The sequence below is a fragment of the Oncorhynchus clarkii genome, chromosome 17 (assembly GCF_045791955.1).
Source record: "Oncorhynchus clarkii lewisi isolate Uvic-CL-2024 chromosome 17, UVic_Ocla_1.0, whole genome shotgun sequence".
Lineage (NCBI taxonomy): Eukaryota > Metazoa > Chordata > Actinopteri > Salmoniformes > Salmonidae > Oncorhynchus > Oncorhynchus clarkii.
Genome location: NC_092163.1, coordinates 17807713 through 17829243, shown reverse-complemented (window position 1 = coordinate 17829243; position 21531 = coordinate 17807713). Strand labels below are relative to the sequence as shown.

The 21531-nt window shown below is 41.9% G+C and overlaps 1 protein-coding gene across 4 annotated transcripts; it reads right to left on the bottom strand.

The window, feature by feature from the left end:
• Positions 1 to 247: 247 nt before the first annotated feature.
• LOC139370404 (puromycin-sensitive aminopeptidase-like) lies at positions 248 to 21166 on the bottom strand. Of its 4 annotated transcripts, none has more exons than XM_071109855.1 (23): positions 20800 to 21166; positions 17712 to 17802; positions 17447 to 17524; positions 17126 to 17247; positions 16560 to 16667; positions 16043 to 16243; positions 15764 to 15860; positions 15628 to 15661; positions 15290 to 15404; positions 14943 to 15107; positions 14687 to 14791; positions 14455 to 14515; positions 14216 to 14325; positions 14022 to 14085; positions 13736 to 13875; positions 12497 to 12631; positions 7850 to 8090; positions 7247 to 7389; positions 6720 to 6776; positions 6170 to 6277; positions 5672 to 5827; positions 2120 to 2167; positions 248 to 2010 (listed from the first exon to the last, which is right to left on the bottom strand). In XM_071109855.1, exons 1-23 carry the CDS (start codon positions 21091 to 21093, stop codon positions 1864 to 1866), a joined length of 2820 nt encoding a protein of 939 aa, XP_070965956.1. In that variant the 5' UTR covers positions 21094 to 21166; the 3' UTR covers positions 248 to 1863. The 4 variants fall into 4 exon arrangements, with proteins under 4 accessions (XP_070965956.1, XP_070965957.1, XP_070965958.1 ...); XM_071109856.1 differs by having other exon boundaries at positions 7871 to 8090; positions 20800 to 21164; XM_071109857.1 differs by having other exon boundaries at positions 7871 to 8090; positions 17718 to 17802; positions 20800 to 21164.
• Between the last annotated feature and the right edge of the window lie 365 nt (positions 21167 to 21531).

The following is a 21531-nucleotide window of genomic DNA, read 5'->3' as shown; positions in this document are numbered from 1 at the left end:
CTACACATCATACCCATTTTCTTTATTCTCATTTAGGTCAACTTTAATTATGTACAGCGTCCATTTCTATTGCAGTTTTTCCTAGAACCATTTGTAATCTATTTATGATCATGTTTTTGCTTATTAGGATCATACAAAACATTATTAAATTGTATTAAGAATTGTTAAATTACATATCAACTGGTTTCCAGGCATGCACACTCACACCTCAATCATAAATCAACTCTACTAGTTTGACATTGAAGTCTTTTTCTTCTTTTTACTTTAATGAACACCAACTGTATTTTTAAACAAAAGCACAACAAAATGTTCCAGGGAAAGAGGGATAATTATGTTGATGATCTTCTCCGGTAAATGTTTTCTAAGCCACATCAAATTCTATATAGATATACTCGTTCAACAAGTCTGTGTAGATCTGTTATGAAACAATATTTTGACTTTGCAGTGGAATATCACCCACTTCAGTGTAATAATTATTGCAAACCACTTTACCAATTTAAGGCTTCAGAGTTCAATAGCAGTGTTAAGTAAATCCTATCATTTCAAAGTTCAAACTGGGCCAGTACATCATTAAGTTTTTAAACTAAAGTTTCCTGGTGTTAACTGCACTAAAGGCCCAAGTAGTGTTGTTTTACTAATTCTTAAGAATAAATGAAAGTTTTTCCTCAACGTTAAAATCACTGCATCTTAAAAAAAAACAGGTTTTTGAAAACAAGATGTAATTTTGTATATAATGTGGCAGATGAAGAAACCATTTAAATATGCATGTTTGTCATTTGCCATACTATACATAATTCTGTAACTTTACTGAGGGCTGATAATACAGGCTACAGAAGAGGGGAGGGGGGGGGGGGGGGGTTGATGTGGGGAAGGTATGTATCAAATGCCAGAGTAGGATGATGGATGGAGGGGGAAGAGGGGCAGGTAAGGTAACGATGAACACCGCTATTCAGATTTGTGGAACGTTTTTGCAAGAATGCTTGCATTAAACAGTATACATGTAGTACCATGCTAGCCCTGCTCACCTTTTGTCCTAACCGTTATTAGAGATGGAGATCAGTGCCATGAGTTCATTTAACTACCGCCAACAAAACATCAAACGCTATATTATCCCCATTCTGCCCAGCTCTGCTCTCACCCAATCACAACACCTGTTGGGTATAAACCAGCAACTGCGAAACGCCGATGGCAGGAAAAAAAGAAAATAATTTGTTTGTACAGAAAACAAACAAAGTGAACAGCAACACAGGATATATCATATAATTCATGCTTTTTTTCTCTCCATAGAGTAGGAGCAGGTGATGAGAAAAATAAATTCACAGTTTTCAAACTACGATGCAAGGCTGTGTGTGTATGCAAGTGTTAATGTTTTGCGTGTCGTAACTGTATGGGAGTGTGAGTATGCACTCAGACTTGGTGTGCATCTCAAATGGAACCCTATAAAGTGCACTAACCAGGGCTTATTTGGCTCAAGTCAAAAATAGTGCACCAACGTAGAGAATGGAGTACCATTTGGGATGCACCCTGGGATAGCCATTTCGCAAATCATATCTGGGAGTGTTAAACCCCAGTAACCTAACTCATGTATCATCTTCCGATGGGCAGAATGGGGGTAACTACATTCCTTGTCAGACAAATGAATTTGCTTTGTTATTTATGTATAATAGTCTTTTCTTTTTCAACGCTTGGTTAAATTCTTGGCTTGTTTGTTGACGTCATCGTCGTTTGTATTTTTTCTTTTAGAGAAATTAAGCCTGCTTTGAGTATGCTCGCTCTCCGTCCATCTATGGACTGAGAAGGGGGGGGCCGAGGCAGCTATGATGCAGGGAGGTCCGCGCTGGAAGATGGGGGGGGCTGGGTTGTTCAGACCGGGGGAGCTTTGCGCTTCAGTAGATACTGGTGAATGTCATCGGCGTCGCGCTTGAGCCAGGCGGCATTCAGGAGAATGTTCTCGCAGCACTGCTGCACCGTGCGCTCAGCCGCCGGCGCTTGGTGGCTCTCGAAGAAACTCTGGAAGACACAAAATGGCCGCGTTTAGAATTAGAACTACAGAAGTTATTTAACCATTTTATTGAGCGAGACCACTATATTAAAAGACGTATAAACCAATGATGCTCACCTTCACTTCAGCAGCCATTTTGTCAATGGCGAATCCATCCACAGAGAGCTGTGAAGAGGGGTGAAAATACAAGTGAGTTGGCTTAGGTCATTGGGCCAAAGGCAAAAGCTACCAGTCTTCCATAATACATTTCTCTTATAATATATTTAGAGCATTCAGAAAGTATTCAGACCTCTTGACTTTTCCAGATTCGTTACGTTACAGCCTTATTCTAAAATGTATTAAAATTCCCCCCCCCAATCTATACACAATACCCCATAATGACAAAGCAAAAACAGGTTTAAAAATATTTGCAGATTTAAAAATGAAAAACAGAAATATCACATTTACATACATGTTCAGACTCTTTACTCAGTACTTGGTTAAAGCACCTTTGGCAGCAATTACATCCTCAAGTATGACGCTACAAGCTTGGCACACCTGTATTTTGGCACACCTGTATTCTCCCATTCCTCTCTGCAGATCCTCATAAGCTCTGTCAGGTTGGATGGGGAGCGTTACTGGTACCAGCATTCAGGCCAAATAGTTCAATCTTGGTTTCATCAGACCCGATAGTCTTGTTTCTCATGGTCGGAGAGTCCTAGGTGCCTTTTGGCAAACTCCAAGCGGCCTGTCACATAGCTTTTACAGAGGAGTGGCTTTTACTGAGGAGTGGTTTCCGTCTGGCCACTCTACCACAAAGGCCTGATTGGTGGAGGGCTGCAGAGATGGTTGTCCTTCCCCAGATCTGTGCCGCAACAATCCTGTCACTGAGCTCCATGGACAATTCCTTCGACCTCATGGCTTGGTTTTTGCTCTGATATACAGTTGAAGTCAGACATTTACATACACTTAGGTTGGAGTCATTAAAACTCGTTTTTCAACCACTCCACAAATTTCTTGTTAACTTCTTGACGCACCCATCCCGTTAGTGGGATCATTTTCGTCAACATCAGCTGAATTGCAGAGCACCAAATTCAAATTAAATTACTAAAAATATTTAATTTTCATGAAATCACAAGTGCAATATAGCAAAACACAGCTTAGCTTGTTGTTAATCCACCTGGCATGTGAGATTTCAAAAAAGCTTTTCGGCGAAAGCATACCAAGTGTTTATGTAAGGACATCTCTCTCAGCAGACAAAACATTAAACAGCTAGCAACAAAGTAGATTGGTCATGAAAGTCAGAAAAGCAATAAAATGAATCGCTTACCTTTGATGATCTTCGGATGTTTGCACTCATGAGACTCCCAGTTACACAATAAATGTTCCTTTTGTTCCATAAAGATTATTTTTATTTCCAAAATACCTCCATTTGGTTGCCGCGTTATGTTCAGAATTCCATAGGCTCGAGAGGTCAAGACGGGGCAGACGAAAACTCCAAATAGTATCCGTAAAGTTCATAGAAACATGTCAAATGTTTTTTATTTATTTTAAATAATCAATCCTCAGATTGTTTTTACAATATATAATCGATAATATTTCAACCGGACTGTCTGCTGCACTCGGTTGGCGCATGCAAAACACTGCTGGCACCCAGCCATCCAATGACGCAATGTGATATTTCTCACTCATTTTTTCAAAATAAAAGCCTGAAACTATGTCTAAAGACTGTTCACACCATGTCGAAGCCATTGGAAAAGGAATCCGGTTGATATCCCTTTAAATGGAGGGAAGGCATGTAATGGAACAGAGAGCTTTCAGGAAAAACAGCACTTCCTGGTTGGATTTTCCTCAGGTTTTCGCCTGCAATATCAGTTCTGTTATACTCACAGACAATATTTTGACAGTTTTGGAAACTTTTGTGTTTTCTATCCTAATCTGACAATTATATGCATATTCTAGATTCTGGGCCTGAGAAAAAGGAAGTTTTATATGGGTACGTTTTTCATCCAAACATCAAAATACTGCCCCCTACACTCAAGAGGTTAACAAGAAACCTCCACAAGTCTGGTTCATCCTTGGGAGCAATTTCCAAACACCTGAAGGTACAACATTCATCTGTACAAACAATAGTAGGCAAGTATAAACACCATGGGACCACGCAGCCGTCATATCACTCAGGAAGGAGACACGTTCTGTCTCCGAGAGATTAACGTACTTTGGTGGAAAAAGTGCAAATCAATCCCAGAAGAGCAGCAAAAGGACCTTGTGAAGATGCTGGAGGAAACCGGTACTAAAGTATTTATATCCACAGTAAAACGAGCCCTATACCGACATAACCTGAAAGGCCGCCAGAAAGGAAGAAGCCACAGCTCCAAAACCACCATAAAAAAGCCAGACTACGGTTTGCAACTGCACATGGGGACAAAGATCATACTTTTTGGAGAAATGTCCCCTGGTTTGATGAAACAAAAATAGAACTGTTTGGCCATAATGACCATCGTTATGTTTTGTGGAAAAGGGGGAGGCTTGCAAGCTGAAGAACACCATCCCAACCGTGAAGCACGGGGGTGGCAGGATCATGTTGTGGGGGTGCTTTGCTGCAGGAGGGACTGGTGCACTTCACAAAATAGATGGCGTCAACTGTGGGTTAACTGCCTGTTCAGGGGCAGAACGACAGATTTGTACCTTGTCAGCTCGGGGGTTTGAACTTGCAACCTTCCGATTACTAGTCCAACGCTCTAACCACTAGGCTACCCTGCCGCCCCAGGATGGAGTGGCCATCACAAAGCCCTGACCTCAATCCCATAGAACATTTGTGGGCAGAACTGAAAAAGTGTGTGTGAGCAAGGAGGCCTACAAACCTCACTCAGTTACACCAGCTCTGTCAGGAGGAATTGGCCAAAATTCCACAACTTATTGTGGGAAGCTTGTGGAAGGCTACCTGAAATGTTTGACCCAAGTTAAGCAATTTAGAGGCAATGCTACCAAATACTAATTGAGTGTATGTAAACTTCTGGCCCACTGGGAATGTGATGAAAGAAATGAAAGCTGAAATAAATCACTACTATTATTCTGACATTTCACATTCATTAAATAGAGGTGATCCTAACTGACCTAATACAGGGAATTTTTACTAGGATTAAAATGTCAGGAATTGTGAAAAACTGAGTTTAAATGTATTTGGCTAAGGTATATGTAAACTTCAGACTTCAACTGTACACTGTCAACTGAATGACCTTATATAGACAGGTGTGTGCCTTTCCAAATCATGTCCAATCAATTGAATTTACCACAAGTGGACTCCAATCAAGTTGTAGAAACATCAAGGATGATCAATAGAAACAGGATGCACCTGAGCTCAATTTCTAGTCTCATAGCAAAGGGTCTGAATACTTATGTAAATAAGGTATTTCTGTTTGTTGTTCTTAATAAAATTTGCTAACTTTTCTAAAAACCTTTCTTTGCTTTGTCATTATAGGATAGTGTGTACATTGCTGAGGAATTGTTTTTATTTCATCCATTTTAGAATAAGGCTATAACGTAACAAAATGTGTTAAAAGTCAAGGGGTCTGAATACTCTCGAAATGCACTGTATACAGTGCTCTCTGAGGAGCTGAGGAAAATATGAGAATAAGAACAGTTAAACAATGCTTTGGAGAAAAATTGCTTAATGAACGAAGTCTTTACCTTGATGAGCCGTGATATGAGGAAGCCGCCCTGGTAGCGGTTGTGAAGCTCCTCCCAGTTGTCTTTGACAAACTTCCAGGCGGCTTTCCTTCCATGCTTACTGCTTCCGGCCACTCCCCCGATTACTGACACCGTGTCCTGGGGACGCACATCCTCCTGGGTAGGGGAGACAGAGGGGTCTGTTTTTGCCAATTTCCATTAATTCATCACGCTCATCCTATAAGCAAACTCCTATGACCAAAACAACTAGGAAGGCTACAATTACAAAGCTAGTTAACACCAGTGTTAACAATTGCACCGGCTATATTCAAGAAAGAATACCATAAAAGCGAGACCAAAATAACAAGGTGTAAATAGAACACCAGGTGTAAATAGAACACAAAGTGTAAATACTAATGTTTCTGGGGATTTTTGTTTTGTCATTTATATTCTCCTGACAAAATAGCAGGCGCAAGTAACACACTCCAGTTGCTAGGGCAAGAATGGTTGTGCACATACCGAGAGGGCAAAAGTGAGGACTTTCTGGATGAGGTCGGGGGCAGAAATAGCTCCCAGCACTCTCTCTATGCGGTTCTTCTCCTCCTGCATGTCAGCCTGCTTGTGAAGCTGAAGAGGATGGGAGAGATTAGACCGCAATAATGTGAAAGAAAAATACATACATATTAGGTAAATGTCACAAAGGTATAAACCTTTGTGACATTTATGTGACAAAATCAAATTATATCAATCGACTGTGATTAAATCTTTATCTGTCAGATTATTGGTGAGGCTTTAACGAGAGTCTAGGACATGGAACGAGCTGGTAATCCTGTTCATCTGACTGAGGAAATGTAATTGAAATCGTTCATGATACAATATATGACTCATGATATTGAGGAGACTGTTCTCCAACCAGCTGTCCTGGCTGGGGTGTATTGTCTCAGAACCAAATGAGCAGAAACAGGGAGGGACTAATCTGAATTTATCCAATAAGAAATGCTTGGTTTCGTCGCAAAACATTTTGCTATGGTGTGCACTAGTGAATACACCATTAGCTGGTGTGACTTACCTTCAGCATTGTGTCCAACGTGGCACTGTCGCCATGCTTCAGCACGGTTAAGTACACCTGAAGAGAAACAAAGACCATACAATATGGTTTCATCACTTGATTTTACAAGCTTTTTATGTCTTTGTCTCATCATTAACGGCATCTACTTCCAGTCATGATGGTACTAAATAACTATCATTAGCACTTAAATGATCTACAAATGAGAAGTCACTGTTTGAAAGTAGAATCAATAACATGACTACAGGCCCATTGTTGAAATGTTGAACACAATTGATTGAAATTAATGGACAGGTGAAAGCAGTACTGAAGAAGCGTCACCTAGCCAACCAGAGGCATAGGTGGAGACATTATCAAATTGCTGACCAATCAAATCCTTTAAACATTCACGAAAGTCATCAAGAGCCTAGGGTTAGAGGGCAAAGGTTAGTTTGAAATGGGACCTTTGTTTACATAACTACATGTTAAGAATACGTGTGTGTTTCTATGAATAAATGTGTGTGTGTGTGACGGGGGGCAGAACAGCTTACTGGGCTCCTGAGGTCTGCAGTGAGGATCTGCTTGCCTTCCACATGGTCTTTGAATCTCCGCCGGGCCTCCTCCAGCGTGGGCTTGTGTCCCGCCTTCCCCAGCTTCCCCAGAACCAGGCCCCTCAGCAGGGCATCCAGGTGACCTGAGAGAGGGGGGGAGAGAGAGGAGAGAATAGAAGAACCGGGGGCCAGAGAACAGAAGGTGAAAGGCGCCAGTCAGTCTCAAACATGTTAAAAACAAGCGTTTGATACACTGAACTTCATCCAAAAGGACAGAATTGATCTACTGCTAGGCAATCCAGGAGCCAGTAAATCCATACGTCACCAGCTCTGGGCTGATACTCCTCCTAAAACACTTGCCTAATTCCAAACCTGACCCTTAGCCCCTAACCCCTAGGCACTTGAGCAGATCTGAAAGGATCGTATAGGTGTCAGCAATGTAACAGAAAAGAAATCCCACCAACCCTGTCAAGAGTGCAACATAGATTGATTACCATCTCTCTTACACCTATCCAACACAATCAGAGCGACATCAAGTGACTTGGGGCTTAAGGCTGAGGATCGACTCCGGAATGACTCGGCAACTCAGTTCTTAGCTCTTACCACCGGCCCCAGGGGGCTCACCTTCGCCCTGCTTGCATTCCCAGCCCAGCTTGAGGCCGATGGGAGTGAACAGGTCCCGGATGAACTCCTGGATATCCTCATGGAAGTCGGTGTGGGAGAGCAGGGAGGAGAGCACGCCCAGGTTGCAGCTCAGGTCGCTCCACACCGTGTAGTTGGGCTCGTTGACAAAGGCCTCCATCAGCTTCAGCACCTCCACCGTGCTGATCATGCCAGCGCGCGACTGATGAAGATGATTAATAGGATGAACATGGGGGACAAGAAGAGAAGGAATGGGGGGATGGAGGTAGAAGGAGAATAGAAGAGGAAAATGAAGGAGCAGTAAAAGAGGAATAGAAGAGAAGGAATATGAATAATGAAGGGAAGAGGTGAAAGAGGAATAGAAGAGAAGGAATATGAATAATGAAGGGAAGAGGTGAAAGAGGAATAGAAGAGAAGGAATATGAAGAATGAGGGGAAGAGGTAAAATAGGAATAGAAGAAGTAAGAGCAGGGGAAAAGTTAGTAAGAGTCACAGTATTGTGATGTTATGTACAGTTTTTGTAATTGAGCCCTGAATGGATGGGACAAAGCTTTTGAGGAATAGGATAAAGCAGGAAAACAAGTTGATTAGATTACACATTGTTTTTCTAACGTCTACAGTAAACATCTTCATAAGAGGCTTTGGTGAGAAAAAAGGCCAAAGAATAAACGCTTAACAATTCACATGACATATCTTAGTCGACGAGCTTAATTCTCATGAGTACTGAGGGAGAAAGGAGAAGTATCGTTACCCAATCATAAGTTACGTTTACATGGCCACAAAACACACAACAATAACATGTAACTGCCAAAATCATGTAAACATGAGTAAATGAGGGATACAAAGTATATCGAAAGCAGGTGCTTCCACACAGTAGTGATGTGAGGGTTGACTCAGAAGCCGCAGACCCCGCAGGTTGATCCGTGGGGCGGGTTTAGGCTCATTAAATAGATGAAGGGCAGGTTGAATAAAGAGAAAATACATACATTTTTAATTTATATGTCTATAGGCTACATTGAGGTTTTTCTTTCATTATTTTTAGGCCATCTGGCATTTGTATGTAAGCCTATGAGCTTTTGGGTCAAACTGTACACGCACCAAATAACCTACATGCCAATCACCAAATACTTTTGGAAACAGACAGAAAAAGTGATTGTCGATCCACTGAGGGAAAAAAGGAAAATGTCGGAGTTTAAATAAGAGAAATGCGGCATAATGGAGGTGAAAATAAAGAAAAGGGAGGCCCAGAAAAGTAATGTTTGGGGCACTATACATATTCAAGACAGGGAACTTTAGCCTACTGCTCAGGTGAATTAAATGGAAGCTGAAATGTGGACACTGACTGTAGGTCTATAACCTCACATAGCCTTAATATTAACTCCTGCAGCATTAAGCATTTCTTGCAGCACCAAATGTACATTTTGAAATATGTGGAGAAATATGATTTCTTCCAGCATCTTGAGAGAATGCGATTGCAGTTAGGGTAACAGCTGTAGATGTGCTCTCTTAAATCAGCATCATAAAAGCGGATCATATTTCCTACCACGTAAAATATGCATCCAAGCCAAACTGAAAACTTATCAGAGCTTATTCATAGCTTTCTACTTCCTTACAACCGGTCAAAACGACAGAGAGCTTGGGTTCCATGTGCAAAAAGATGATTGAGATAACTGGCTTTAAAGTTCCAAACTGTCATTGGTTTGAATGGTGTTCATTTTTTATCTTGTATTCTTCTGAACTTATCAACATGAATTGGGGTATTTAGAGTACTATATAGGTAGAGACCATTGAACAAAACAAGTCAATAACTAGATTTTGACAAAAATGTAGATAGAACCGTATTAGGGCTGAACCCATTTACCCGACATGGTCGATAGTTTGGTCGATAGGCTGTGGATTGATCGACCAAGATTTGTTGTACTCGAGCAGTCACACACAAACACATTTTTTAAATGGCACATGAGAAACCGGTCTGATTCACGCCTCTGAGTGGACTAATCCATTGTGGAGGCCGCAGGGATGGCACACTAGTACATTTACCGTTAATTCCCATAATTTCTAATCTACAATGTTTGGCTAGTTATTTCTGTTAATGCATTCAATATATTATTATTACAGTCTTAACGTTCTCATTCTAGGAGTGGATATGTTTGCAGAGCGCACAACGTAGGCTACACTTCAGAAAAAAAAGTTTTGGTATATTTCATTCCATTTACAAGTTGTCAATTTATTAATTGTCCTTTGTTTGAAGCGCTACTGTCAATTTTGAGTAAGGACACGCACCTGATTACGCATAGAAGTAGGACTAGGACTAACTGTATCCTTATAAGTGATCTGATACCATTTCTGATTGTCTTAACTCACCATTCCTGTGGAGCTTCTCAAAGTAATTTCTTTGCCTCAAACAGCAAGTAAACAAAGTCTGTTTTTACAGCCATTGAGAAATACTATATTTTCCTTAACGTAGCTATTTGAACAATCTTTCCAGCTCTCTCCCTTTCGATTATCCTACCACTCAGCATGAAAGGGGAAAGAAAGTAAAGCTTAGATCCGGTGGAAATGTCATAAAATATGCCTTCCTGATTACTTCTTAGCCCTTGCGCAAATAGTCTACAGCTGTGCGTCTGGAGCTCACTGGTGCAGGAAACTGAGGGCCCAGAATATTTTACACAATGTTGCAAGCACCAGCTTCCGGCTGGAACAAGTTCATACAATGTTTCAAGTTCCTTGCAGACAGGCAAAGCCAATGTGATTGATAGGATATTTATTTTTAAAATCAGGATATTTTCTATGGCAATAGAAGTTACTTTTAGAATTGTATCATTTTCATTAATTTCATTTAGATTAAAATGTGCATATGAAAATCACAGGGACAGCCTAAACCTGAGGCCCAAGCTCTCGAAATAGCCTTCCAAAATGTCAGATTTATATATATTTTTAAATCAGAAAAGCATCTAAATTAGGCAAAAATAAATCCTACACCCCCGTCAAAAAACAACATTGCGCCGTCTGACTGTAGCCTACAGTACAGCACATTTCCTATATTTGCGGATTAGGGTCCGGCCCATGGCCTCTTTTTTTTTATACATATAGTCTAGTCGTGCAGTTGCAGATGACCCACGCACCACTACCACAGATGTGGTTCCTGAGTTAATTAAGCAATTATCATGATGATTAGGGTCATGTATAAAACTGCTGGGCAGAGAATTATTTTGGCTACCACAGCTATAGACAGGTTGGCCAAAATGACATACGTGTGTCGATGTGTCCGGAAGCCGTGCATTGTTATGATTCTGAACGGTCAGATAGCTAGCAACAACGACAAGAAGCTGCCATGTGGGGAATCGTAGGTGGTTCGCTTCAGCCTGGTGTATCTTGTTTTGACTGATGTCATGTCTATACCAATATGGCTCAAATTCACTAGCTATCTAACCAACAACTATTTGAGGGACAACATGTGCTCATTGTGCAAATGTATGTTTCCAATAAACATTTGGAGACTAAATATAGTTTACGTGTCAGTCTAAACCAAACCTGTCTGTTCTGGCCCATAGTAGCACACACATTGGTTTGTTTGCTAAACAACCAATCAAACTACGCCCCCATAGGATGACAATGCCCCCAGCCACAGGGAATAAGTAGTCACTGAATGGTTTGATGAGTATGAAAACTATGTAAACCAGGACTTTCCAACCCTGTTCCTGGAGAGCTACAGTCCTGCAGGTTCACTCCAACCCTAATCTAGCCAACCTGATTCTAATAATTAGCTGGTTGATAAGATGAATCAGGTTAGTTACAACTGGGGTTGGAGCGAAAACCTACACTGTTCTGACTAGTGGTGTCCCAAGAACAGGGTTGGGGAACCCTGACGTAAACCATATGACATGGCTGTCTGTCACCAGATCTCAAACCAATTGCACACTTACGGAAGATTCCGGAATGGCGCCTGAGACAGTGTTTTCCCACGACCATGAACAAAACACCAAATTATGGAATTTGTCATGGAAGAACGGTGTCGCACCCGCCAATAGAGTTCCAGAAACTTGCAGAAGCCATACCAAGGTGTATTGAAGCTGTTCTGGCTAGTGGTGGCCCAACGCCCTATTAAGACATTTGTTCTTTTTTACTTAACACGTATTTGTCTTAAAACTGCATTGTTGGTTAAGGGCTTTTATGTAAGCATTTCACTGTGGCGCATGTGACAAATACAATTTTGATATGACACTTTATGTTGGGGTTTCCTGCACAATTACAACATTGAGCGGCTAGAGTTTATTTTAGGGGAAGCTTTGACCCTGGGCTTCCTCAAAAATGATCTGGTTATACACTAAAGGGTGTGTTTCTTTGCTACTGTAGCGCTAGGCTAGACAGATGAGGCCTTGCTATATGGAAGAGGAAAGAAGGGTTTTGTGGCAGAAAGGATGGAGAAAAAAAGTGACTTTCAAGCCATTCCCTGAATATGATTGTTACAGGAACTGACCCTTTCCCTGTCCATGACTGACTTTATATACAAGCACCATAACCATACATATCCAATTTATTATTGAGCTTTAGCGTCGAGCTAAAGGGCATGTTGGTGTAGTGTTGACGGGAGTCTGTGCCACTCACCAGGGAGAAGAGGTCGTTCTGCAGGCCCAGACGGTCAACAGGCAGCAGGGTGAGGTCTCTGATACCAGGCAGCAGGCCCTCCAACATGGCCGAGCTGTACTGGATCCTGTAGAAGCCTACTGTTCCTGGGTTGATCTATAGGGGGAGGAGGAGGACAGTTGAACAGCGGCCAAAGACTATAGCCTTGTTGCCAATCTGTTTTCTTCCACTACTTTTGTCGGCGTCATGCCAAACCATTTGCGGTTCCAAACTTGTTAGCTAAAGCAGAACATAAATCTGCCTAACAAGCAAGTGTGGAAGAAAGTCTTTATATGCTTGAGTGACACCCACCCAACAAACAAACAAAATTAGGTTTTATTCTAGCCACAAAATGTGCAGCTTAGCATTAAGGAAGAGATACTTTCTATCCCTTTGATCAACTCCGTACATAGAGCAGTCTCTGTTCTGAATGGCACACTCATAGTTTCACTCTCCCTACCAGAGCCTTGTGCAGGGGTTCCCAACCCTTTTCAGTCACTGTACTGCCAGTTGAAATTCGCTCTGCCCGGAGTACCCCTGAAGTATCCCCTTGTGCATTTTAGCAGTAGGCCTATGGTCTCATGAGTCTTATCAAGTACCCCTGTGGATAGGCCAAGTACCCCTAGGGGTCCTAGTTCCCCTGATTGGGAACCACTGGCATTGTGGATCCTCTTCAGCATTGATAACTAGATAGGGACTAGCCAGGCTATGATCCCACTCAAGCGGTTATTCGTTAATGGTTCTCAGTTCCTCAAACTTACTTTGACATTAATGATGTCCTTTCAGTGAACAGCAATTTATATGGTCCATTCACAAATCCTGACCCTCTAGTTACCCCTTCAATATCCATCTGTGTGACCTTTTGACCCCTTTCAAAGACCTTCAAGGGTCATCGTTTCCTTAACTTCTCGTCCACCCTTTTGGTCAGGTGATTGGTTTACTGAAATCCCAATGATCTCCCACCCATTATTAAACACTAAATACACTCAGAATCATGAATGTTACGGCCCATTCACAAACGTTTATAATTCTCCAAGCAAGCAGACCTTCAAGGTCATCAGCATTCTTGTATCCATTACGCTTTTATTAGACAGATTTCTATTTCCCTAAACATGCAACTCTGTATAAGGGTTATAGTACAGATTGTAAGGCCTCAGGGCTTGGTTTTCAACTCAATTCTATATTAGACACCTGTAATAGGTGGAATTTGGTTGTCCTCACCTTGACCCACTGGTCAGGGCTGATGTTGTTGATCGTGATGGTGGTCTCTGGGCTGTCCAGCAGCACCTTGAGCTTGGTACAGCCGGGGTCCTCACCCGTACAGATACTGATTGGTACCATCCAGTTAGGGCAGTCCTCACCTGGTGGATGATTGACACAAGCAAGACCCAATGAGATGGAGCAAAGTAGGAACTTTGTCTCAAGTAGCTAATAAGTGACAAGTAGTGAACCAGCGATTTGTACTTGGCTTTTTTGTGAGTTGATTTATTGGAAAATATTATCTTACCATTATGTGGTCCACTGGCACAGAATTTCTTCTGAGATATCTTGAGGATGCGATCATCCCCTTGCTAGAAAAACAAAAAAGTATTTGATTTAATACACAAACTGCTATATCCACAACAGAGAGATCCCCTCTCACAGGATATAAAACAGTAAATTCATATTGTCCAAAGACAATTTCCATTGTGGTCTATTTACCTGCTCCTGGTCCACTACGATTATAGGGAAACCCATCTGCTTAGTCCAGGAACTCATCACCAGGGCGATGGGTTTCCCGCTAGCCTGTTCCAGACAGTCCCATAGGTCCTCTGGGAGAGGTGGTGGGGAGAGAGTTGGTCACCAACCAATTACAACGCTCAAATAATAATCTTGTTATAATGGACCAGACATGTCCATTATAAATTCATGAGAAATTATAGGAGACTTGACAGTGTTACCTGTTGCTGCATTTTTATGTTGGAACTTCAACAGATAGGAATGCATTCCTTTCCTGAAATCCTAGAGAAAGAAGAAACAAATAGGTTTACAAAAGAAAAACGCCCGAGATGAAAATATACAAATACTTACCAGAGACACTTGTTCACACAATACCCCTTTAGCTAGTATATGAAAGAGAGCTAGACTAATTAGTGGACAACATGGCAGTGTGCCTGGGCAGCAGCTCCTCACCTTGTCTCCTATGTAGTTGTGCAGCATACGGATCACAGACGCTCCTTTGCTGTAGGATATTGCATCAAAGATTTCATCCACCTCCGACGGGTGGCCCACGTTCACCTGCAGTCCAGGGGATCAGTCAGTTCATGCTTTCAAAACGCAGTACGAGGGTCGCTTTCATCTGATAGAGATACCTCACGTACATTCAAATCTACTGGAAAACTTTGGTCCAGTACACACACAGAATCTTACAAATTTAAAGCCAACACACCTCAATGGGATGACTGTTGTCCAGCGCATCCAGGTCCAGGGCGCGGGTGTAGTCGGCAGACACAAACTGTGTCCAGATGTCGTAGTCAGGGAAGCAGTGGTCCACACAGAGGTACTCGATCCATGATGCGAAGCCCTCGTTAAGCCACAGATGGGTCCACCATTCCTACAAGGCAAGGGGCGATCATATTGACTAAATCCAATTCAGGACAACAATGTATACCCCAATGTAATTGAAGAATGTTGTTCATATAATTTAATCTTCAATAATGTAATGTCCTTCTGTCATTGATCAGGAGACTGCTTTTAGTTTCTACATAAGCAGTAAAGAGCGCAGTGGGCGTTTACCATGGTGACCAGGTTCCCGAACCACTGGTGAGCTAGCTCGTGTCCCACCACCAGGGCCACCCACTGCCGTGAGGACGAGCAAGAGTTCTTCGGGTCAATCAGCAGCGCCGTCTCCCTGGGAAACGAGGTCAAACAGCGAGGTCAACTCGAAGAAAAACAAGCTCAAAAGCGATTCATTTCACACTGCCCCTAGTGGTAGCATGCATTAACACAACAATACATTGAATATAAAATCACATACATTTCCCGCTAGTGGTAATCAAATAATATTTTTGTGGAATAACATGACTCTCATCCTCTCATTAGTTGCAAATTTAGCAACATTACTTTAGATTTACCTGTAGGTAACAAGGCCCCAGTTTTCCATGGCACCTGGGGGGGGGGGGCAGCACCAAGCGTGTTAGATCTTGACTATAATTCCTATTTTTCATCACAATATAATAATTGAAATAGAGTCATATGAATTGTACTTACCAGCAGCAAAGTCAGCGATCGCTATTAGATCAATTTTAGGCAATGGGTAAGGAACATTGAAGTAGTCGTTGTAGAAAGGTAAGGTCTTTACAGCAACCTGTGAGAAACATGGATAGAAAAAACTAGGTATCATTTCCATTTTACACTTGACGCCAATAGATAGTTGCTGCTAGCACAACAGTCATTCATCAATATAACAAACAGTCATAGTGATACATGACTAGTTTTTTGTACTGGTCTAACCATTATCCAAGTTTAAAAGAAGTAAAAACAACTCACCTCTAGTGCAAATTTCCCTTGTTCCGCCTTTCCGGTAGGCGTGTAGACGCGTACGGTCACGCCGTCCGACGATTGGCCTTCTACAAAGTCGTATTCGCCGATGACGAACGCTACAAGGTACGTGGACATAATGGGGGTGGTGGCGAACTTCACTTCCAAAAGGCTGTCATCTTCTGGATGTGGCTTTCGATCGATGACATTCTGTGTCATTGAGGACAAGGGCATATTAGTACGGACAGAAAATGTAATCAGAAAGTCATAGGGTCAGCAATGCTTTTGAAGAATGAGCTCATAGCCTTTAACAGTCCACAGGGCAGACATCTTGGAAAAACATACTAATTCAGTTGCATTTTGAATGCCAGCAGACTTACTCTTGTAGCTAGATGGGAGGAAATGCAGTGACCCAACAAGACTGTCTTATGTTACATAAGCCAATGTTGCGCTCTGCTAACAACAGAGTAGCGAAATGTGACTCAAGCTGTTTGGCGTCCCCAGGCAGAGTTAGTGTGACACGTACCATATTTGACAAGGCTACTCGGTCCTTGGGAACTATCAGAGAGATGTCAAAGGTGGCTTTGATAGCTGGCTCGTCCCAACAGGGGAAGGCCCGGCGAGCGTCCGTGGCCTGAGGAGAGAATAGAGGATAGAGGAGAAAAGACCATGGGAGGTTAAGCAAAACAGAGTGGACAACACGTTTCACAGCGTGTTAGGTCAGGCAAACATCCTGGAGGTTGTCAGAGGGCTGCTTTATAATAAAGCTCCTCCAATGACCTCTAGTGAAAAATGAAAATAAACAACATGCCGTATATAGCAGCTGGACATGTCACCCCCCCAAAAAAAAATGTTTTCTAAAGATAAGAGATTAAAGTTGAATTATCAAGAATCTCCAACAAAACATTTTGCTAAAACATTCAGCCTATAGCCAGGGTGTGACAGTCCTCAAACATTGGGGTCAAATGGCAGTCACATTCCTTTTACACTATTTCAACATGGGTTAAGCAATCAACTCTGCTGCCTAGAGAAACTATCCTCGTTATGGTAACAGAAGTAATGCAGGACAGGAGGAGCGCCTAGTTACTGTACCTCGAACTGTGTGACAGCAGCATAACGGATTTCTCCTGCAGGAGTTGCATATTTACTTCTGTAGAAACCTTTCATTTTGTCATTCAGCTCCCCAACAAAGTCAATCTTCAATGTACCGGATCCTGGGAAACAGGTGCAAAAAAAGTGTTTATTCAGCCTTTACGACAATAAGAGGTTTGTTTTTGTCAACTACAAACAAAAAGACATGGCATGGTGTCAAACACCAGGAAGAATAATTAATGAGAGTGGATGAGAGTGGAGGGTTCATTAGAACCCTAAGCCCTGTAGCCATTCTGGTTAACGGCGAGTCCTTCAACTTACCTTTCTGTAGAGCACTAGGGAATGACAGAGTGACTTTCTCGTCCTCATTTTGATAGTTGAATCCTGTAGCGTTAATTTCTAAAGAGAAGGGAAAAAAAGCAAGGCTGATATTCGCTGCCATAACATACGAAAATAATATACAAACGTGCCTAACAAGCCTGGAAAGCAGGTCTAATCAGGAAATAGAATACATTGAATATATCAAATATATAATAGTTTGTCTATATTTAAGACAACTGTGAAAAAACTATTGACAGAATCTCACCCTCACCTTCCCCTCCCTCTGGTACAAAGGATGCTGTGATGATGTCGATGTCAGCACAGTTCATCACAATCTGATTAGTGGCCAGGTTAACCTGGAAAAACGACAGAAACACAACTACTAAGTCAAATCGGGGACTAGCAGACCCTTGTATAAATACCTGGGATGACATAAGAACGCCATATTTTTAATTTGTGTAAAAAACACATTTGTTCTAGAGTCCCTCAACGATAATACTCCCTCGATATAATACTTCTAAACTAGGATATTTTTTGTTTTTCCTGCCATAAGCAAATCCACTATAAGGGTAAATCTAATCTGTTATGTGTCAGACAGCAGCGATAGGGATCAAACAACTTACTGTAGGCCAAGCAGGCTAAACCTACAGTGGCTCAGTGTCCCCGTGAAAACATTGTGGCTTGTCAGGGAGATCGGAACGGGAGCAAAAGATGGTTTGGAGAGAGGGAAAGAAAGAGACATCCTGTAGGGCTTCTGACTAGAATGCAATGTGATAGCGGTCGACGTCCGACTTATTGAGGGCGGAACCCAGCAGCACACTCAGATGCAGCTTTGAAAGAGTAGGCTAGTCCCATTTATTGACGGTTGGGTGCTGCCGTAGTTTATTTTGATACTCAAATCGAGAGCTGGGAGGTTGTAACCGAGAAGGCAGGGATGTAATTATAGAGCGCGCTCGGTGATGGCACGGTGCCACGTCGCTATGCGTCTCATTGGCTATTGTGCGGTTATCTGACAACTTCTAAATCATGTTCTGGCTTTGTCATTAACTTGGCTAATGAAATTATAGCATGTGCATGCAAATAACAACCATGCAACTGACAACACAGCCCATGTATTGCAGTTGAAATTGCCCTACTTGACAGGTATTTGTCACTTAAACGCTAAGAGTAGCCTAATCTTTCATGTAGCCTAATTTCCTTGGAAAATGCTGTTCACCAACTACGTAATACAATGTGCCATCCTCCTATGGATAGGCTACCAAACATAGATCAGTGGCACATAGATTACTGTATGGTTATCTCTTAGATTTAGACAATGTGTGTGTGGAAAGTACTAAAATAGTTTAGCCCAGCAGTGTCATTGAAACACAGCCAGTGTTATGTCCACATGATGACTAGTAACTTGTGTTCCTAGCCTGTGTTCTGAGATGAAGATGGTGTATGCAAACAGCCGAGGGCAATATACGCACCATATTTGTCACCAAATATGACACCCATTAGAAACTAATTAAATGAAGCAAGTCTGTAATACACATGTGGTGTAGTATTAGGGATGGGCAGTTAACATATATGTCAACAGATCACAACAATGCCTAATTTATCATAAACATTACAGATAACAAATCCTAATTGCCCCACACAGACATAAGTGTACAAAACATTAAGAACACCTTCCTAATATTGAGTTTAACCCCCTCCTTTTGCCCTCAGAACAGGAACATTTCGTCAGGGAATGGACTCTGCAAGGTGTCAAAAGTGTTCCACAGGGATGCTGACCCATGCTGACCCAATGCTTCCTACGGTTGTGTCAAGTTGGCTGGATGTCCTTTGGGTGTTGGGCTATTATTGATACACACGGGAAACGGTTGAGCATGAAAAACCCAGCAGTGTTGCAGTTCAACACAAACCGGTGCGCCTGGCATATTTTGTCTTGCCTATTCACAATCTGAAAGGCACACATACACAATCCATGCCTCAAGGCTTAAACATCCTTCTTTAACCTGTCTCCTCCCCTTCATCTCCTACACCGATTGCAGTGGATTTAACAAGTGACATCAATAAGGAATAACAGCTTTCACCTGGTCAGTCTAGGTGAATCCAGCGGAAAATAGGCTGGAGACAATTATTTCCAAACTGCTGTTCGTTGTTGAAACACATTTTCCTACTTCAACCAATCCATTTACAATTTGTGAAAACTGTCATCATTTGGCAAGGAATGTAGTTTGTGTATCCCATCAGTTAGATACATTTTTATAGGCATTTATTTATGTAGGCCTAACAGGAGCTTGTGATGCGCACTCAGCACGCCTGTGTGTAAGGAGCAGTCAGAACGCAATTGAGGGAATGAGACATGGATGGGAAAGGGCATTTTGGGAGAGAAACGGTGTGATGTTTGGCTTGCTTTCTTTTTTGTTGTGTCCCGAAAGTCAAAAGTTGTCTTTAAGACAAAATGTTCGGGTAGCCCAGGCACATTCCACCAAATAGTTTCAAGTATATTAAAACATGTTTTATTTATTTTTTATCTATGGTTAAAGAGCGACCTTTGACATCCGTTTGAGAACTCATTCTCATCCGTATGCAGTAATTGGTTAACACCATCAACATACCAACAGGCAATGATTATGAATCATTTAGCTAAATTTGTCGTGCATATCATCAAACAAGATGAGTTCTGGATGTTACACGTCACGGGTGTTGTGAATGTCTAGTGTTTTGTCATTTCATGGTCTGCTAGCAACACGCTTGCAAAATAGGTTATAACAGAGGCGGAAGCTGGGCGGTCTTCTCTAGTAGGAAGACATTTGCTAGCTATGATTTAGCAAACATTAGCTTAGTTAGCAAGGTAGCACTAGCGCGCATGCAAACTGGGTGTGCTGGCATGCAACTAACGTTAGCATTTAAGCTAAATCCACATCTTTGCATTGACGTTGATCATACTATACATTAATTTCAAGTGAGGTAGTAGTGACTATTAGCCAGTTAACGATTTGCAAAAATGACAGCGAGTTAACGTTAATGTGCCTACCTATCTAACTAACTAGTATTAACAGTTAACTAGCGAATGACGGTTCAGCTAGGTAACTAGTTACTCTGGACAGTACCATTCAGGGCAGGTAAAGCGCTAATTTATTTTCAACCTAGCTAAAGTGAGCTAGGCTAGCTGTTTGCCACAACTATCATGGGCTAGTAGAGAACGTTAGTTAGGAGTTCGCTAGCTAACGTTAGACGACTAGCTAGTTAGCATTTTGCCGTTCGCCATTCGAACGTTGTAAATTAGGCAAAATAGATTACACAGGGGAGTCCCCGCCATGCTCAAAGTACTATACAAATTATCTTTCAATTACTTCACCTACCTTCACAATCGCCTCTAGCTTGCCCTCGAAAGTGAAGTCGATGAGGTCGGGCTTCAAGCACAACCCGTAGTTGACCGGGTAGACGTCAGTGGGCAACCTTACGAAGGGCCTCCTTTCAGGCATGGTGTCTGTATTTTGTCTGGTAGCGCTTGCGAAGACGGTGCCGCTGTGTATTACTCGGAATTTGATAGTTCTGAAGTCCTGCAAAATGGGATTCGACAACAAAACTGGATCTTGGGGAATGACTCGTTTTACGAATGACAACGAAACCCGACGGCCGAGAACCAGCAACATAAAATCCTTAGCTAGAAATGTTGCCAGCTAGAGTCCTCCCCTCTCACTTCAAATCCACCGAAACAACGTGTGTAGGAGCGCAGTATGACGAGGAAACAGCGTCATCGCGTTGAAGCGGAGGACCACTGAAACAAGGGGGTGTATTCAACATTTTTGGTTTTTAATTTGTTTGTTTGTCAATTGCAGTCAAAAAAATTCTCCAAAAATATAGCTATATGTTATGTAAAATATTTGACATAAATCATAATTGATAATTACATGCTTTCTGTTTGTGGCATTCCTTACTAGTAGTAGTAGTAGATAGTAGCAGAAATAACAACAATGAATGAAATGATCTGCACTCTCTGAAAATAAGGAAGAATTTGCATCAACAACAGGTTGTTTACCTTGTTATGTTGTGAACGTTTTTATGGTTGCCTAGTAGTGAGTGTGTGTAAA

Excerpts from the sequence above, each read along its gene's own strand:
- LOC139370404 (XM_071109855.1), bottom strand. The coding sequence starts at position 21,093 with ATGTTGCTGGTTCTCGGCCGTCGGGTTTCGTTGTCATTCGTAAAACGA. Across the intron at positions 16,244-16,559 it reads GAGTAGCCTTGTCAAATATG|AATGTCATCGATCGAAAGCC; the intron begins GTACGTGTCACA and ends TCAATGACACAG. Across the intron at positions 2,011-2,119 it reads AAATGGCTGCTGAAGTGAAG|AGTTTCTTCGAGAGCCACCA; the intron begins GTGAGCATCATT and ends TGTGTCTTCCAG.